The 17,720-nt window shown below is 39.0% G+C and overlaps 1 protein-coding gene across 3 annotated transcripts; it reads right to left on the reverse strand.

Moving 5' to 3' along the window:
* Window positions 1–135: 135 nt before the first annotated feature.
* Window positions 136–15,958, reverse strand: spef2 (sperm flagellar 2). 3 transcript variants are annotated; one of them, XM_058637260.1, is made up of 36 exons: window positions 15,485–15,958; window positions 14,254–14,356; window positions 13,887–14,139; window positions 13,536–13,703; window positions 12,939–13,055; window positions 12,460–12,536; window positions 12,142–12,361; window positions 11,776–11,964; window positions 11,004–11,191; window positions 10,470–10,641; window positions 9,974–10,196; window positions 9,767–9,840; window positions 9,510–9,613; window positions 8,527–8,774; window positions 8,344–8,425; window positions 8,086–8,240; window positions 7,900–8,001; window positions 7,417–7,538; window positions 7,127–7,254; window positions 6,824–6,962; window positions 6,590–6,727; window positions 6,170–6,315; window positions 5,803–5,884; window positions 5,622–5,681; window positions 5,416–5,545; window positions 5,195–5,326; window positions 4,956–5,094; window positions 4,192–4,264; window positions 3,927–4,083; window positions 3,732–3,838; window positions 3,460–3,642; window positions 3,136–3,228; window positions 2,672–2,842; window positions 2,321–2,509; window positions 1,759–1,881; window positions 136–1,510 (listed from the first exon to the last, which is right to left on the reverse strand). In XM_058637260.1, exons 1-36 carry the CDS (start codon window positions 15,537–15,539, stop codon window positions 1,448–1,450), a joined length of 4,905 nt encoding a protein of 1,634 aa, XP_058493243.1. In that variant the 5' UTR covers window positions 15,540–15,958; the 3' UTR covers window positions 136–1,447. The 3 variants fall into 3 exon arrangements, with proteins under 3 accessions (XP_058493243.1, XP_058493242.1, XP_058493241.1); XM_058637259.1 differs by having other exon boundaries at window positions 5,836–5,884; window positions 12,939–13,097; XM_058637258.1 differs by having other exon boundaries at window positions 12,939–13,097; window positions 15,485–15,957.
* Window positions 15,959–17,720: the final 1,762 nt, after the last annotated feature.

Here is a 17,720-nt window from a genome sequence, read left to right on the forward strand (position 1 = left end):
GTGCTTGTGTGTGTGCCAGAGTGGTCATTAACAAAACTAGTCAGTTAGAAAAACTACTGGAGTGTATCAAGGAGAAAAGTGTGAGTCAGAGGGGTCAGTGCTGCCATCGCTGATGGTGTTGCTTGACTTTGGTTGGCATTGTGAACAAAGGTTATGATCAAAAATGATGCATTTATTTAATACCGTAATAAGCAAATGTTTAAACACATACAGACAATGAGAATACTTTAAAATGGCCACACTAGCAAGTATTGTATACATCTCATCTTTTATCTTTTTAGTCTCCCCTTCACTAGTGTTGTAACATGATTAAGACACTGGTCTTTGTCACAAGATCCCGTCGAAGCGCATACGTCATATCGGTCAGGGGATTTTTAAATCAAGACCATGATAACTATTCGTTATGTGATTGGAATTTGGAAAACATGAGAACAGCTGCTGCCCCTCACCTACTCCCTGTACACAAAGTCAAATTAGGATTATGGAGACAAGACAGAGCTGTGTGTTTGCTGTGTGTGCTTTCCTAAACCAAACAGGCTTGAGTTGCATAACACAGTCCAAAATAAAACACTAGACGCCACGTTACAACTACCTCACTCGACATACGTGACTTATTATGCAAAAAGATACATGGTCTATCGACGAGGATTACATTACCATGGCTAATTTTGAGATTACATACAGAGTTACAGATCAAATATTACAACCCTCTCAAATCTTTGTGCACTGTGTGTGTTATCAGTGTGCTGAGCAGACCTGGCTCTAGACTAATAAACTCTTGTAGTCGTGTTCCCGACTACAGTGCAGTTAGGTTATTGATGCAGTAGTGGCCGATCACGGATATCACTGATGTGAAATCTTTTTTTCATTTCAAACCAAATCACTTTTATTTGAATTGTGGCAAATAAACGTAAGGAACTTTCATAGTAAGGGAAACACCTTACACTGGTATAGAGTGAAAGAAGAGCACACTAGTAAGCGCAGTTCTGCTTAACATAACGCAAAAATATAATATATGCCCACAGTAATTTATAATTCCTCAACATCCAGTGAAGTTTGCTACCTCAGCGCATTGCTATTATTTTCAGTAAATAAATGTTTAGTATTAATCTGTAAAATGATCATATTACAGTACGTATACATATACACACATATATATATATATATATATATATATATATATATATATATATATGCGTGTATATATATATATATATGTATATATTTACATACTGTTTATACTCCAGAGGATGGGTCTTGGTCTTAACTCGGTCTCAATTACTAAAAGTCTTCTTCTTCTTCTTCTTTGGTGTTTTACAGCTGTTAGCATCCGTGGCATTTCTGCCTTCTTCTTATTTGTCATTCCCTCCTCATCACCTTAGGCCCCTTCGAGTTTTGGTCTTGTCCCATAGTCTCAGTTCCCTCTGACCTTGGTCATGATTTGGTCTCAGTTATTGTTGTCTTGAATGCAACCTTCACCCTGATCAGGCAGCAGTATCTCATGGATTTTCTGAACAGACAGACAGACAGACAGACAGACAGACAGACAGACAGACAGACAGAGAGAGAGAGAGAGAGACGAAAACCTGTCAGATTCCAAAATTAAGCAATAAGAAAACAAATAGTAATAGTCATGAAGGGTCTGGGTGATGAATGTGACTGTTCACGGCAGCAGAAAACAAATAGTGTGGATTTTGGAGGCCCGTCTATCAGACATTGTAGCGGTGGAACAAATATGAAAACAATATTGGGACGTACTACAAGCTGGTAATGTGTCGATGTCTCCATCAGGCTCTGGATGAAAGGATGCTGAGACAGCGTGGAGAAGAGGACACTGTCCTCCGGCTCGTAGCCAAGCCCACTGAAAATGTCGACCAGTTTCTAGAAGGCAGCACATAAATACACATGGTAACACAGGTAACAACACAGTGTTAAAGAGCAGGCTTTTTTAAAAATATGGTTTAGAATTAACCATTGAATTCACTTTGAAACGTGTTATGAAAACCCACAAAATCAAAAATGAAACTACTGACACCTTTGTAGTACTTTGACTCCTGGTATATTTTACCTCCATCATGTAAACATGTATAATCCTGTTTATTTTATGGATTCTCCCACAAAATATCCAAATTACGGACATTGAAAATGACTACTGAAATGCAAGTATTAACCTTTAACTGTAAATGTACAGTACTTTCATGTTAAAGCTGAAAACAAAAAGGCCATGTCTTGATGATGATGGTATTGGAATACATGTTCTGTGGAGCAAATTCAATCTTTTTCATCCACAAGCCCGGTTTAAACTTTCCCTGTATCATACCTCGGTGTGCTCCTTTTCACTCGGGCAGCCAGGAGGACGGACTTTGTTGTCTTTTGTCTTGGTGATTTTGTGGCAGATGACAGCAAGCAGAGCAGGCATGGACACTCTCTGACCCTCGAGAATATCTTCGCTCACTCCAACGGATTGTGAGCGGCTGAGCTCGGTGTCGTCCTTTATACTGGACATAGACTGTAACGCGACACATAGGGACATTTACCTGGTGATCTGGAAACATCAACACTCAATACATGCGATAATTGCATCAATGCTGTTTACTATAATAATCCACCAGCTGATAGAAGAAGATGGAAGTCACTCCTGTTTCTTTCACTCTGTATTTTGTTCGCTCACCTTGACGAGCTTGCCCTCTGTGGATTGTTCAAGCACTTGTCCAACCCTTACACTGAGTGCTCTAATGAAGGCCTGTCTGGGAACAGGGTCAGCAGCAAAATACTGCAGCATGGACACATAGTCCAGTTGAGGTGGAGAGACAGAATGGTCCGCAAACAACTGGAAAAAGAACTAAGGGGAAAGAACAAGCTTTAATGTTCATTTGAGTTGATTTTATGCATCGTTTACAGTCAAATTTAAGACGATGCCTTGAGTGGGTTATTGCTTAATGAAGAAAAGTGGCAAAGGTTCAAACCGGGTAAAGCTCTTTTGTACCTTTGTGTCATTTCATTCCTCTTTTGTCTTCATTCTTTTTATGTATTTTTTAGTCTGTACACAATAAAGACTTTCCGTTTCTGGAGTGATAATTGTTTCCCCTCGACTTTGAACAAGGTTGTCAGGCACATGTACAGCATGTAGTTTACCTTGCGAAGGTAAGACAGACGGTCAAAAGGAAGAGGCTCAGGGGGATCGTCTGTGGCCGGATGGACACTCTCCCTGGCAAACCACAAGTCTGTCTGTTTAGAAAGGAAAAGAGAGGAGTATCTCAAACATTTGTGTGCACTGAGCATGTGACTTAAATCCAGATATACCTGTAGAGCCTCAGTACATAGTGTGGGAGAACACAGAGGGGTCATGGGTTATGAATTGTTGTTGTAGATACAGATAAAACACAGTTACGTTTAACCAATGTCTGATTTTAATTCCAGTACTCACCTATGTCTAAATCTGCGCGTGTATAGACTAACCTGCAGGTACTGCTCCCTGTCGATAAAGCCGGTGTTTTCGGGATCCACTGCTTTGAAATGTTGCAGCACGACAAGCAGCTGCGTTAACGAGGGAAAAGGCCACGGGAGGGCAGCACTGAGCAGAAACCATCGCCAGTCAATCAGCTCATATTGGTCCGTGAGCGGGGTCACGATCTCCATCAGCTGGGGACGAAGAAAGTGAAGAACGGATGCTTGTGAGTGACGACACGCGTGTTAATGTGGTTGTTGTGACAAAGAGAAAGAGAGTGTACCTGTCTTTCGGTCAGGTTAATCCACAACTCAGGCAAGGGGTTTCTGCTCATATCAACACAAGTGATATCCCTAAGCAAATTGGAAAACTCAAAACTGGACATGAAGCCTGAAATACAGAGAAAAAAGAATGAATGTCCAGCTTGACAGCATGATTATTAGACCACAGCTTCTTATAATCTTATATCTTATTGCACCTGATGGAGCAATGTTGCGGAGCTGCAGGTAGAGGGACACCAGCTGTGTGACGGTCGGGGTGCACGGTGTGGATGTCTCCAGAGGGGGTGGATGTGGAAGGCGAGGCGGACTCGTCACCATGAGGCAGTCTCCATTCAGGTAGAAGTCAGTAAATGTCTGGAGAAGAGAATATGGAGAAGCATGAAAAAGGAAAAGTCAGGTCGTGGAACACTTTTTTAACATTTCCTAGGTCTAAAAATTGTCTTCATAAAGTCACAAACATACCAACACCAGCTCATTGTGCAGCCTAGCACCAGTCTCAATGTGATGCCGGGCAACTTCTATTAATTGGTTAATACTAGAAAAAAGAGATACATATTTAGTAATGTTGGACAATTAATCACTTTACAATGAACATTTAGATTTGAAACAATACTGTGAGTAAATCTTTTTATTTGTGATTTTTCCATCTTCTATGCATAATAAAAACATGGAGCTCAAACAATTTGTATATTTAAATTCTCATTCTTGCTATAGAAGGTCCCAAACTCGCGGCCCACGGACCTACGAAATTGATTGGGGGGCCTCATCTGTACGTTTTTATAATTAATAGATTAATTTTACATCATACATACTTGAAATTATGTGAAATATCATGTTAAATATTATTATTTAGGTGTCTTTTCCTCAAAAACTTGGACATATTTTTCACTTGACCGGCCCTACTGACCAAATTTGGGCCCCAGGCCATTTGAGTTTGAGACTCCTGGAATAGAGAGTAGTAGTAATATTGAACTGAACCGTGACATTAAAAAAAACAATATCCAATTGCATTTTATGGCAGGAAAAATGAAAAATGTTAGGACTGAAATAGTTCAGCCCTAACAGATAGAATTTCATGCATGTTTCAGGCATGAATGTGTCTGAAACGACTCAGTCTCAGTGAAAACGAAACCCTACAACTGCTCACACAGTATGGATTTATTTTGAATGTATACTTTCAGAATCATTTTGACTTCCTTCTGTATATTTCTGGAAAAACAAAATACCTCTTCACTTCTGCATGGTAGTATTCTTTTAACCACGTGTCCATGTCGCTAAAGGCCTTGTGTGCTCTGCTCTGCAGATGCTTCACATTGGCCACACCATGGCCTTTCACCAGTGCAATTCGCACCTTTGCCGCATTCTCTGGAAAACAAACACAGGAGGAACACGGCTGTACAATCATGTACACACCAGGATGCTCTTATGTGCTCAGTTACTAGATATCTAAGCAGTGTGAGCATACCCTCGTGATCCAGTACAGCTGCATACTCCTTTTGTGATTTGTTTCTGACTTTTTTATCGAAGGTCTCATCTGACCTTTTACCATCAGACTCTACAGGACTGGGAGTCAGAGATGATTTTGGTGGACCTGGAACTGGAGGAACATGATGGAGTCAAGAGGACAAATGTTACGAACACATTCAGGACAAACTATTCTCTTACTACTAAGACATTAAGACATGCCTTTCTGGTCTTTTGATGACTGTTTTCCTTTTTTCTTTTTGCCAGAATCTGTGGTGGCTTTTTCCTTCTCCTTATCCTGTGGTTTCTCCTTCTGCTCTTTTGTGTCCCCCTGGTGGGTTTCCGCTAACACCTACACACACACATACACATCAGCAAAAAATATATATACCTCCATAAAATGCCAACACAAACTCACAGTGCATTACCAATTTGGTGATGGCTCCGACTGCCTCGTCATAGTCAGAGATAAATTTCTCAAGAGTTGGCTGCAAAAAAAATAAAAAGGATAAATATTGTATCTATCTAGTGTAGAGTACAAGTCAAGTGAGTCAATATGTAGATATAAAAGACAACTAAATTAGAACATTAAAGAGACACAAGGATGACCTTGACTAGTTCTGTGTGATACTGTTCTTGCACCTTGGAGACCCTTCCTGGGGAGTCGGGCTGTTTGGATATGAACTGGAGACTGCAGAGAAGGAGGAAACTGTTTATACATGTGTGTGTGTGTGTTCGTGCTGGCCAGTGCTTTGATTGTGGGGCAAACACAATTAAACAGCCTGCAGAAAATATAGAGGAAACACTGTGATGGTTCTTTCCCCTCACAATTTAGGTTTCTTCTTTTTGTCTTCATCATTTAGATGACCTGTGTCCGCTGGTTCAGTACTGCAGGTCAAAATAAACCTATCAGTGTCTCCATGAATTATCCACACAGCTTGTTATTTTTGCGGTTTAAAAAAAACATGTTACTTGCCTCTCGCTCTGGTCCTTCACTTCTGATTTGCCCAGTAGGGGGATACAGACAAAGTTGGAGGGTGGCTCAAGCAGCATCTCTTTGCGCATGCTGAAATAGTAGACCCTAAGAACAGAGACAGTCTCCTGAAAACGGCCCAATTCCACCTGCACAAAACACAAAAACAAATCTCTTTGTGTTAAGACACATTTCAAAGATGATTAATAGATAATTAATACAGCACCTGAGTAACATTTGTTTCATAGCAAAGAGTGTTTTTAGTTATGTAAATGTGACATTTCATCTTTTTTTTTCTTTTTAATAAATGCATCCGGGGTCAATCCTGGACACGGGGTAATGAGTCTGGATTGATGAGGAGAATTAAACCATTGTCAACTCTTTTAGCAAGTCTTAAGTCAACCTGAAAGAAAGGGAATTGACCTGTATGAAAGCAGAGTGGTGTCTGATGATAATGGCAGTGTGATCCTCCAGCCAGCCACTGTGCATCAGAGACGACCTCTCTTTCTCATTCTGCTCCTTGCGCTTGTTACTGATGTCCCGCAGACGTTCATGCAGCTCCTGCGCACAGAGCAGAACGCCTGACTTTCAAGTAGATTCTCAAACACGATCAGTTAAAGAACATTTGCAGTGTAACATATGAATGTATCGTCTTGCATCAAGTCTCAGATGTAGCTCCGCTTTGGTTTCCTCGTCTTCTCTCATGTCATCAGATATGCTGTTGAAGTTCGTCTGCCACTCGGACACAAACTCCTGCTTTACGTCTGAACGCCACAGCTTATGCTTGAACTCCTCCCTACATTTAATGAATGTTACATGTGTTACTTTCTGTTTATATAGATGTGAATTCATTTGTAAAATGTGTAAAAATGTCAAAGAAAATAACGGTACAGCCACAGGAAAGTGTTCAACATGCAAAATTCTTAGTTCTGTGCGTATCTCATGGGCCTTGCTGAATACCTGATGTTGTAGAGGTGATGGCAAATGACAGCTGTTTGTGAGCGCAGCTGCTGCATCACTGTCTTTATGCCTTTCACATAAGACACACATAATTTGTCCCAATGGGAACACAGATACGCTGGGATTTCCTTGAGAAAGACAAGAACAAAATGGACAAATGAGTGAACTGTTAACGCCACATTAGGCACATTAAACCCTTATGAGTGGCTGCGTATGAGGAGCGTATGTTTAACGTCACTCATAAACCAGACTGAAAACGATAGCGACAAGCATAAAAAGTTGTGTCCTACTGGAGGCAGCCGTTCATCCACATAGACCCAGTTGGGTGGAAGTGAATGGGGAGAAGAAGATTTAGCTTGATCCTTGTGAGCTCCATTGGTCACTGAGGAAGGTGATGTCTTTTCAGAACGCCCTATTGATAAGCCAAAAGGTACATGAAGTCATTACTTGGGGAAAAAAAAACCTTCCTAAATAGAAACTGACTACGCTATTTAATTCTCGAATAAAAGTCACTTAACATTTATAAATATTAGTAAAAAAAAAAAAGGTAGCACAAAAGTCAACATTTTAAATATATTTAGTGTTACTTAAATAGTTTAGCTTAAACTAAAACATAATATATTGTCTGATGTAATTTTTTAATCCTCTATGAAGCCAACATCATTTTAAGACCATAAGAGACTTAAAATACAAATTCAAATGTGTTATCCCGGGACTGCTGATCAAATAACATCTGAGGGAGTGTGTGTTGGATTTAGGAGGTGATTCCACACCTGGTGACATTTTGTTCTTTTTAAGGCTGGAAGAGGAATCTTTGAGGCCTGCAGAGTTATCAGAGACGGGTGGAGGTTGTTCCCCCGGTAGAGTAATGGATGCTGTGGAGGGAACATTTAGTGAAATTTGAATTTCTTTCAGGTAAAATGTCACGTTTGCTCAATAACTCAATGAACACCAGATACCTTTATGCTCTGCCATTACGTAGCACTGCAGGACAGACTCCACCCTCTGGCAGAGCACCTCCTCATCTACATTGGCATCAACATGGACCAGAATATTTTGCTTTGAGCCAAACCATTTCTCAAGTTTTGCCCATGTATCTTGAAAAGCTGTGATCCTGGTGGTGAGGAACTCAATATTAAACACATACTGTAGCCAGGCATTTGCACTGATGTATATTCATTTCAGCTGGTTTTACATTAGTTTCTGCTTTATTTTACCTGTGTGGAATCTGTGCCAGATACACATTTTTGTCTGAGGGATTGTGGGTTGTATCAGCAGCAGTATCTGTATTTGCACTAACTATGGGAGAAATACAAACATTGAGCTCTTATGTGTAGAAAGGCACAGCATCTAACAGATAGGGTTTAGGTGCACACCTAGTTTTAACTTAAAACTCCCACCTGCGTGACTGAATGCTCGTCTGATCACGACGTCGTCTGGAATATCCAGGAGCAGAACCAGATCCAAAACAGGATCTGGAGTAGGCTTAGGTTTGGGTGGATCAGGATCCATGACAAGGTCTGTTCTGCTTTTTTCCATTTCTTTCACTACTTTGACAGATCCTCCCAGGGCTTTTTCTAGTAGGTGGGCCTGAGTGATGTCCGCTGGAAATCCCTCCAGGATCCAACCTGACTCTGGTGGAACTTGCCTAGTAAAAACACAGCACATTTTTTTATCCTGACATTGTTGTTCATTTAGCTCACATTGAACATAAAAGTTTAAAAAGTTAAAATTTAAAAGAGAATTGTATCACCTTACAATTCTCTGACACACCACAGTGTGAAATTGGTTGTGTGTAGTTAAAAGCACAATAGGTAATAGCTGCAAATAAAGATCTCCCAGTCAAAACAGTAAAAAAAGACCAAGTTTGATGACGTCAAGGAAGCAGCATATCACTGTCTTGTTTGGTTCCCCTGTGCATTTTGCCCTTTAAAAGGTGAGAACTTTGGTGGAAGGACTAATGACAAACATCAATGAGTCACCATGAACCTTTAATACACACTATAAAATAAAAAACTAACAAAAAAAACAGAGGTTTGCACAGGTTTCTCACAGGTTTCTCTTATGGAAGAGATGTCACAATTAAACTAAAATAATAAATTGATATTATTATTATTATTATTATTATTATAAGTATAATTATTGTTATTGATAATAATAATTGTAATAATATAACTGATAACAATACAATAATAATAATAATAATAATAATACTAACAATAATAATGATGATAATAATAATAAATATATTAAATACATACATACTGTGGATTTCAATGTAATTACACAAATCAAAATATATAAAAAACATTACATATTACATCTTAAAATTGAGATTACACAATATGTAGTGGTTTTATAACATAACAGATTTTGTGCTTACCTGATAGCATCTACTATAATGTCTACTAACAGCTCATTAGGAATTCCATGACCTTTTTTCAGCTCTTCCTCTGCTGCTGCTCCCTTTGCGGCCAGAGTAGACATCTGGGACACAAATAAGGCGGAAACATTTGATTGAACACGAAAGCACAACTGCAATCGGCTTGAGACATACACTGAACCCACTTTACATGTGACTGAATGCAAAATATTACAATTCTGATGAAATAATGAACTCAAGATATTTATCTGACCAACCTCCTCTTCATTGTGGTAAGCATTCAGCATTTCCTCAACCAGTGTGTCAGTTGACAGGAAACAGATGCCATGTGCTAAAAGCAGAAAACGGGCAACAAATAAGTGACACATTTGATTCTACGTCCATTTTGAATAAATAGTTTTGGTTAGGACTTCATTAAGTGGTGAGTTTGTGTGTATGTTTGCATCTTTTCTAAGGCTGCATACCCTTGGCGATCTTGGCCAGGCAGGTGGTCTTGCCACAGCAAAACTTGCCCAGGACACAGGCTTTGAGGATAAAGGGAGGAAATGGAGGTGTGCTGGGTTTCTCGATGATTGGATAAGCAATGTTCCTCAGTCGCTGTATGACATGTCCAAGAATGTTGTTGTTGGTTGGGGGTGATTTGGTCTCCCCTGCTTCCTTTGGCCATGTCCAATCACATACCATGTTCTAAAAAAACACAGAAAAGGTCTAAGATAAAGTGGATCTTCAACAGTCATCAAGTTTTTAATTTAGGCATAATTCATTGTTGCACATTTTTATTTTCAGTATATGGTGTTTGGTTTGTTTTCCTTCATTTCTAATTACTGTGTTTGATGCTGGAAGAGAAATCATCATTTCTTTTGGTTTGGGTTTCATTCAGTTGAACAAAGCTAATGTGAAAGTGTGAGGGAAAAACAAACATGTGCAAACAACATTTAAAAACACAGGTTTTGAACTCACAGTGTATTCATCATATTCCTGGTTGTTAAGTAGCTCCTGCTTCTTAACATCCACAGGGTCTACTGGGGTAGATGACTCCAATCCGGGCAGTGGGTCCTTGATCGGCTCGTAGAGAGGAAAACCACTCAAATACAATTCTTTCCACTCCCTCATCAGCTTCTCTGGAATCAGACTGGACATAACAGCAAAACAATGACAGGAGGCAGAGCTAGATTTAGTAAGATTTACTGCACATGAGATAAATTGTTAATTCAAGAGCAGAATGTTAAAAATCTAAGGTGGTAGAATACATAGTGTGTGACTAATGAGTAAGTTTGTGTGGACAGTACATATCTGTGAAAATGATCTGTGAAAAAGGAGCAGGGAGAAGACTCTGATTTGACCACTTGTCAGTTAAAATACTTAATCACTACCAGGAAAGCCAAATATGACAACACAGTTTCGATTTCCCATAAATTCATCAAGGGTCATTTAGGAGGTTTAGGTCAGTCCAGAGTTTTTAAAGCCCAAAGGCCGTGAGTTATTTTTACATACTTTTCAGTGATCAGTCGAAATTCTCCAATCTTGGTGGCTAAGTCCAACATCTGCTCCACAATGTCCTTGCAGCTGTTATAGTGCTTCTGGTATTTGCGCTGCGCTCGCTCAGCAACAATCTTGTTAAAGAACTCAAACTCCTTCCTGATCTCATCTGCATGGTCCAGCTTGACCTGCTGAGCAAGAGCCTACACCAGGCCCCGTTCAGAAAGACCAAGTTAGTGGAGAAGGTACGACAACGGTGAGTTATTTCAAAATATGAATGCAATTTTTGTAACTGAATGATTACTGGTATTAAAGGTTTCATAAAATGGAGATATTAATTATTGTGTTCAATTGATAAGCTGATAAAGCATGTGACGTTTCATTAAGCTTTCTAGTTTGACAGTAGACAAAACATCAATAATACCCCACATTCCTCACTCGCATGATTTTCTCCATAAATCATCCCTTAAATTAGATTCTTTCAGGGTTTTTTGTTGTGTTTTTTGTCTAGATATCTAGATACATAGTAAACAACACCAAAACTATTGTACTTACTCTTTTAATTACTCTAAAGTTGCTAAACATAAAGTTGTCTAAAATATGATCCATGCAGTATTACTATAACTTAAGTCTCTCATTATTTCTCATCGTACAAAATACCCTGTTGCTGCTGCCACTGTCCTCTCTCCCCACAACACCATTCAGACTATTACTGATGCTAAAGGCAGAAGAGTCAACTGCTTTAAAACACCATAAAAGAGACGGGAGATGACTCGTCCTATCTCACCGCCTCTCTGTACAGAGCCTCCTGATAGTCCCTCTCCCTCCGCTGCTGGTACTGCTGCTCTCTGAAGAGGCGGTTCTGCCGAATCACTTCCTTCTGCACGCGAATTTGCAGGAGCTGAGTTGCCAAACGCAGCTCCTGCTGAGTCTGACGCGTCAGACGCTTCACGAGCTGCTCATTTCGCCATGCTTCCTGCAAGGTGAGGTGAGATCAAAGTCAACAGAAAAACAGCCCATGTGAATTGAAAAAAAAAAACCCATAATGTATATAAAAACATGGCATGAATAAAGTCTCACATATACCAGCTGGGTATTTTAAATGTCTTTTAACAACAGATATATTAACATTTCCGGGTGAGAGAAGTTTTACCTCTTGAGCTTCGTGGGCCCTGAGCTGCTCCACCAGGAATCTATCTCGCCTTTTATCTCTCTGCTTGCGAGCTGCAGCATTCTCCTCCAGCTTCTGTCGGAGCTCCTGCATATACTTGCTATTGGGCTGCAACATAAACTGACTTCCACTTCCATGCTCCTCAAAGCCACTGCTGCTGCCGCTGCCACAGGTCAGAACATAGCCAGCGATGGGCAGACTACTACAATTACAACAGGTCAAATCAGACAAGTGGTCAACATATGTATATATGGTTTATCAAAACAAACAGTTAAATAACATATAGATACAATATTACACCTTGAGGAGGAAGGAACGCCAGCAGTAAGCAGTTTCTTTCTGTTTGACTCAAACAGGTATATTTCATTGTGGACCGTCTGCATGGGCAGAAGAAACAGAAACAAACCCATGTCATGTTTACAATGTTTTTCAATGTGTAACAAAAAACAAATTACTTGTACCTGTTGTATCATTATTTGAAATTCATGGTCAACTTTATAAGAGAAAAATTATTACAAACTATTACACAATAACAAGCTTATGGTTTAAAGAAAACCTGGAAGTATGTAGAGAACAATTTCTTGAGCTTTAATTTCCAAAACGTATTTTTAGAAATGTTAATATAATACATTTAATCATTAATTACTCGACACAATAAGATAATTAATGGGCCTGATGTGACTTTTTAACTTGTCTATTGCCTCAGCGTCTACAAACTCTAAGGTCTAAGATATAATTCCTGAATGATAGCTTTATTTACTGTGAACTGTGTATCACACCTGTGCCTGTCGTTCTTTGTGTTGCTGCTGCTGCTGCTGCTGCTGTTGCAGTCGTCTCTTCTTCAGGTGCAGTTGTTTAGTGTAGGGCGGTGGCTTGGGCACCTGACCAGGTGCGGCCTGGTTAGAAGACATGATGCCAATGAACTTCTGACGGGGCAACTGCAACTCACACACACACACACACACACAGTTCGCAATATTGACCACTGTCAGCAGCAAGACTTACTTATCGTGTATTTCAACATCAACACACTAGGGTTTAAGTTCGGGGTGAAAGAACATATTAATTCACTAAAATACTCTCCTCCCACAAACAATTTAAGGAATAACATCTATATTGCTTTGCTTATAGTATCAAAATATTGCAATACAATATATCGTCACCCCTCTTGTGTTGTATCCTCAGATTGTTTCCAATACAGAGCCCCTATACGTGTTATAAGTAATTCACAGCTCAATTATATTATTATTCAAAGGTCTATGATTTAATTACAAAACAATTATATATTTTCTTTCTTTGAAAACCTTGTGCATTTAATGATCCATGATTAAATAATAACCATAAAGTACTTATATACTGTACATTTTCTCCAGTACCTTCTCAATATTCTTTGTTCTCTCATTCTGGACTTTGAGCGAGCTCTTTTGCTGGATGTGATGGATCGGGACAGCCCTGTTTTTCAGTTGCTGAAATGTTTCCTCATAATGCTGAGTAATCTTCTGCAGCTTCATATCTGCATCCCGTTTCACCACCTGATGTAGTCTCTAGATAAGTGGCAAGACCGTGAAATGAGATGGGGGCAGAAAGACGCAGTTGAATTATTGCATCATCGACAGTTTTTCCATCAAATATCAAATGTTTCTATAGATTAAAATGTGCCGTTAAAAGAAAATGCTACCTACAAAAGCTCATACTATACATGCAATACATCTACACAGCTTCCTTACATCAGTGTACTTGTTATGCAGCTTTTTGTGCAGGCCTGCAATCGCTGCTGGCTGCATGATTTCCATCATGGTACCAGTCATCTCTGCTTTCTTCTTGTTTTCAAGTGCAGTGTAGAGTTGGTAAAGGAGACGTGAGGCGACGCCCTGCTTCTCCTGCATCAGCTCCTGCGCTGTGTTTACGTCAAAGGAGATGCCCAGTAACTGGATAGTAGGCTCAAGGCGGGTATAATTATTCACTTTGGAGATGGAGGTGCTGTGGGGGGGAGGGAAGGTGTGAGGGCCTTTAATAATCATAAACATATGAGCTGGTGAATTAATGAGTTGTCTATTTTTGTTGAGAGAGAGAAAAAAGGAGAGAAGAACTTACTCTTTCCTCGTAAACAAGTGGAAATCATTCTGCAATTGATATTTGTGCAGAACCTCTCCAATTAGGTATCCAGTGGAAAATTCTTTGGCTATGGTCTTTGGCTCTGTGAAGATGAACATGCAGTAATTTACACAAGCAGTGACAATTTCAGCATGTGATACAATAAGCTATATTGTTTTATATATTATATATTCATGTATTTAGAGCAACATTAGATTGAATATTAAAGCCAAACAATGTCATGAGTCATATGTTTTATTTTCTTAAACCTACCTGACCCATTCCTGCAGCTCAACCAAACTAAGTACAAATAATATATTTGTACTAAGAAAACATATATATGTCAGTGGTAATGACTGCTTGTAAAAGTCACAACTATGTACCTTATTTATTTATTTAGTTGTCACCACTAACTAAATAAACCACTGGTTTGATCATCTCTGATAACTAAAGGAGGACCGATTTAAAAAGAAAAGAAAAGAAGATCAATTATTGTGACCCAATTCACAAATGCACGACAACAGCAAATTTGAGCATAATAATGTGATTTTACTGCAATTTGTGTAACAACCAATATTTTTTTTTAAATATTAGTTAAACCAGACATTTACAAGAGACAACTGTTTATTATGAATCACAATTTTATTTAATGTATGTGTTTGTAAAAACATGTTCACATTATACTTTATTAACAAGACAACATGTGCATTTAGGTGGGTGCGTGTATTTAATGCGCATTTAAAGGTCTGTCACGGAACTACGGTGGCTCATACACTTGTTAGCGTATGTGCTATAAAACCTGAAATGAAAACCTACAAAATGGTGGACTTCATTTCAGCAAATAATTATAAAGGGCTTAATCTAGTCACTTTATTTTGAGGCAACTTTATCATTACATTATTGTATGAAAATCGTTGATTTGAGGACAACAAATAAGTAGGCTAAGGCCCACAGTCTCTACCTCCTACTGCCAGGACTAGTTTAGCACCTGGCTAAGTTTCCACAGAGAGCCAAAATATTATGACAGAAGCCGCGACTATAAGAACAAGCTCCCTCAAGTGTCTCAGAGGTGAACTGCAGATACACATGTGTCGCCAATTTAGGTTGCAGTCAGATTCAGAGACCCCCCCTTAACACCCAGCTAAACAAGCAAACAAACACAAATGTGAGGCTCATAACCACCACAGTCTATCTAAGAACGGCAGCAGGTGGTGACTTCAGTCACACTTACCAACAACTTTTGTCAGTCGGAGCTCGTTCAACCACCTGCACAATAAATCCGACATCTTTTATGGAAGTCAGCATCCGTAAAGTGACATTAGCGCCTTCCTCTGTCCCCTTTGACTCGTCTCCTGGTTCTCCTCAGCCGGAAAACGGATCCTTTTATCTGAGACAGCAGAAGTCTTTCATCTTTATGTTGTTTTGTTGTTATTTGCGACAGTTAGCGTCCGGTGGTGTTGCATTAATTCTGTCCTGTGTTCCCCCACGTTTAGCTCTGCTTTAACGTTTTTCCTCAACTCATGTAACATACTCCCAACATGTTTCCTCGGTTAACTCGTAAGCTCGCTAATAAACCGACTGAAACAGGCGAGATACGAGGAAATCCCTGCGGTGCAGTGTTGCCATGGTGACATGTCAACGGGGCTGCCCGACGAGTTTGTTCAGGAGCGCTCACGAGCGCGCGTCGCTCTCAGTTCAGTGGTTCAGTGTCAGCGGTGGAGCTCGACGGTGCCCTCTGCAGGCTGCAGTGAGCGCAAACTGATCCAGGACCTGTCGCTCTTCAAAAAAGGTCAACAGGGACAGCGGTATTTTTAGCAACACTTGATTGCAGCCATTTTACACTAATGAGGGAACGACAGAAAATAAAATACAGGCTAACATGATCGTTTTAATGGATATTTAACATGATCGTTTTCATTAATAAATCTAGTAACTTAAGATTTATTCATAGAATTATTCATGTTAAAATATGAAACACTTTTAGTATGTTGCTATCTGTATAACCTAGGTTACAGCCATTTACAACTGTTGATAAAATGAGGACTGCCTCTCTTTCCATTCTACGGAAGAGGATTAGGGGCCACACCTCAAAAATAACCCCAGCATATACATATATATATATATATATATATATATATATATATATATATACATATACATACACATATATATGTATATACATATATATATGTATATATATATATATATATGTACACACACACACACACACACGTCATACAGCCTGCTTTTGTATTTTTTTGGCTTACTAAAAACATTAAAACGCCAGAATTCTGAGATTAAAGTCAGAGAATTCGAGATTAAAGTCAGAGAATTCTGACAAAAATGCCAGAATTCTGAGAAAAAAAAGGCTTTAATCTTAAAAAAACAGAATTTGGACTTTATTTTATATATATATATATATACATATATATATATATATATATATATAAAATATAAAGAACTAATGTAAAGAAAACCGTTGATTACCACATCGATGACAGTGATTCTTCCTGAAACATTGATATTTAGCCAGTGAAATTTTCCATGTTCAGGTTGTATTTTGCAACATTTAAAAAAGTTTGTTAAATGAACAAAAATCCACTGTCATCAAATTGTTGCTGCTCCAACAACAGAGACTAAGCGTTGCTGTGAAGCAGACATGTCAAACAAATGGAAAATTGAATCATGAAAAACAAATGTTCAGACAAATAACTTTATTGCCATTAAACATGTAGCATTTCACTTTTGTTATAGCGTTAACACGTATCCATTCACTGTCTTTTCATTTCTGCGATACTAAAATATGATGTAAAACAGCACAAATTTTAAAGCATCGTCATAAAAAAGCCTATCCAAAGCGCATGATACACCGTCATGCACATTGGTGATTGTTAGTGTTTTAAAAGTAAAGTGCAACACAAACACGGAGCCGGAAACATTTACAAGATCACTAAGAGTTTTTACACAACATGCATAGATCTTGCAAAAAACATCCAGGGCCAGAGATGTAGATGTGTAAGGCCACAAGTGTACCCTTCTGTATAATCCCCAAGATATAATACTATACAGAGTAAACAGGCTCAAATTGACGCTGGAAGAAACTCACTGAATAAAAAAACTGCATGTCAGCAGGAATCATGTCTGTATGGTGTATCCTCTGGCCCTCTTCATAATTTGTCTATTAAAGCAACACTGCTGTGATAGATAGTAATGGAAAGCAGGCTAAACTATTACAAGAACAGTCACATTTCTTATGTAGGTTACATATTTGTTTTAGACACATTGTGAAGGTTTCCAAGTGTTCAACACACATCAAAGGTAGAGATAACTGTGATTCTATACATGATCTTAGGGCCACACACAGTATGTGTAGTGTTCAACACAATCATTTGCAATTCTCTCGAGAAAGCTATTTAGACCAACATTAACTCTGCACATTGTCATATAGAGCATATGTATATCTTTCA

This window comes from Solea solea, chromosome 8, assembly GCF_958295425.1.
Source record: "Solea solea chromosome 8, fSolSol10.1, whole genome shotgun sequence".
In the NCBI taxonomy this organism is placed as follows: Eukaryota; Metazoa; Chordata; class Actinopteri; order Pleuronectiformes; family Soleidae; genus Solea; species Solea solea.

Bases quoted from the DNA above. Each gene is read 5' to 3' on its own strand.
- spef2 (XM_058637258.1), bottom strand. From the start codon at position 15,539: ATGTCGGATTTATTGTGCAGGTGGTTGAACGAGCTCCGACTGACAAAA. The intron at 6,963-7,126 runs GTATTCAGCAAG...CATTAAATGTAG, and splicing joins CATCACCTCTACAACATCAG to GGAGGAGTTCAAGCATAAGC. The intron at 4,084-4,191 runs GTATGTTTGTGA...TCTCTTCTCCAG, and splicing joins TGCACAATGAGCTGGTGTTG to ACATTTACTGACTTCTACCT.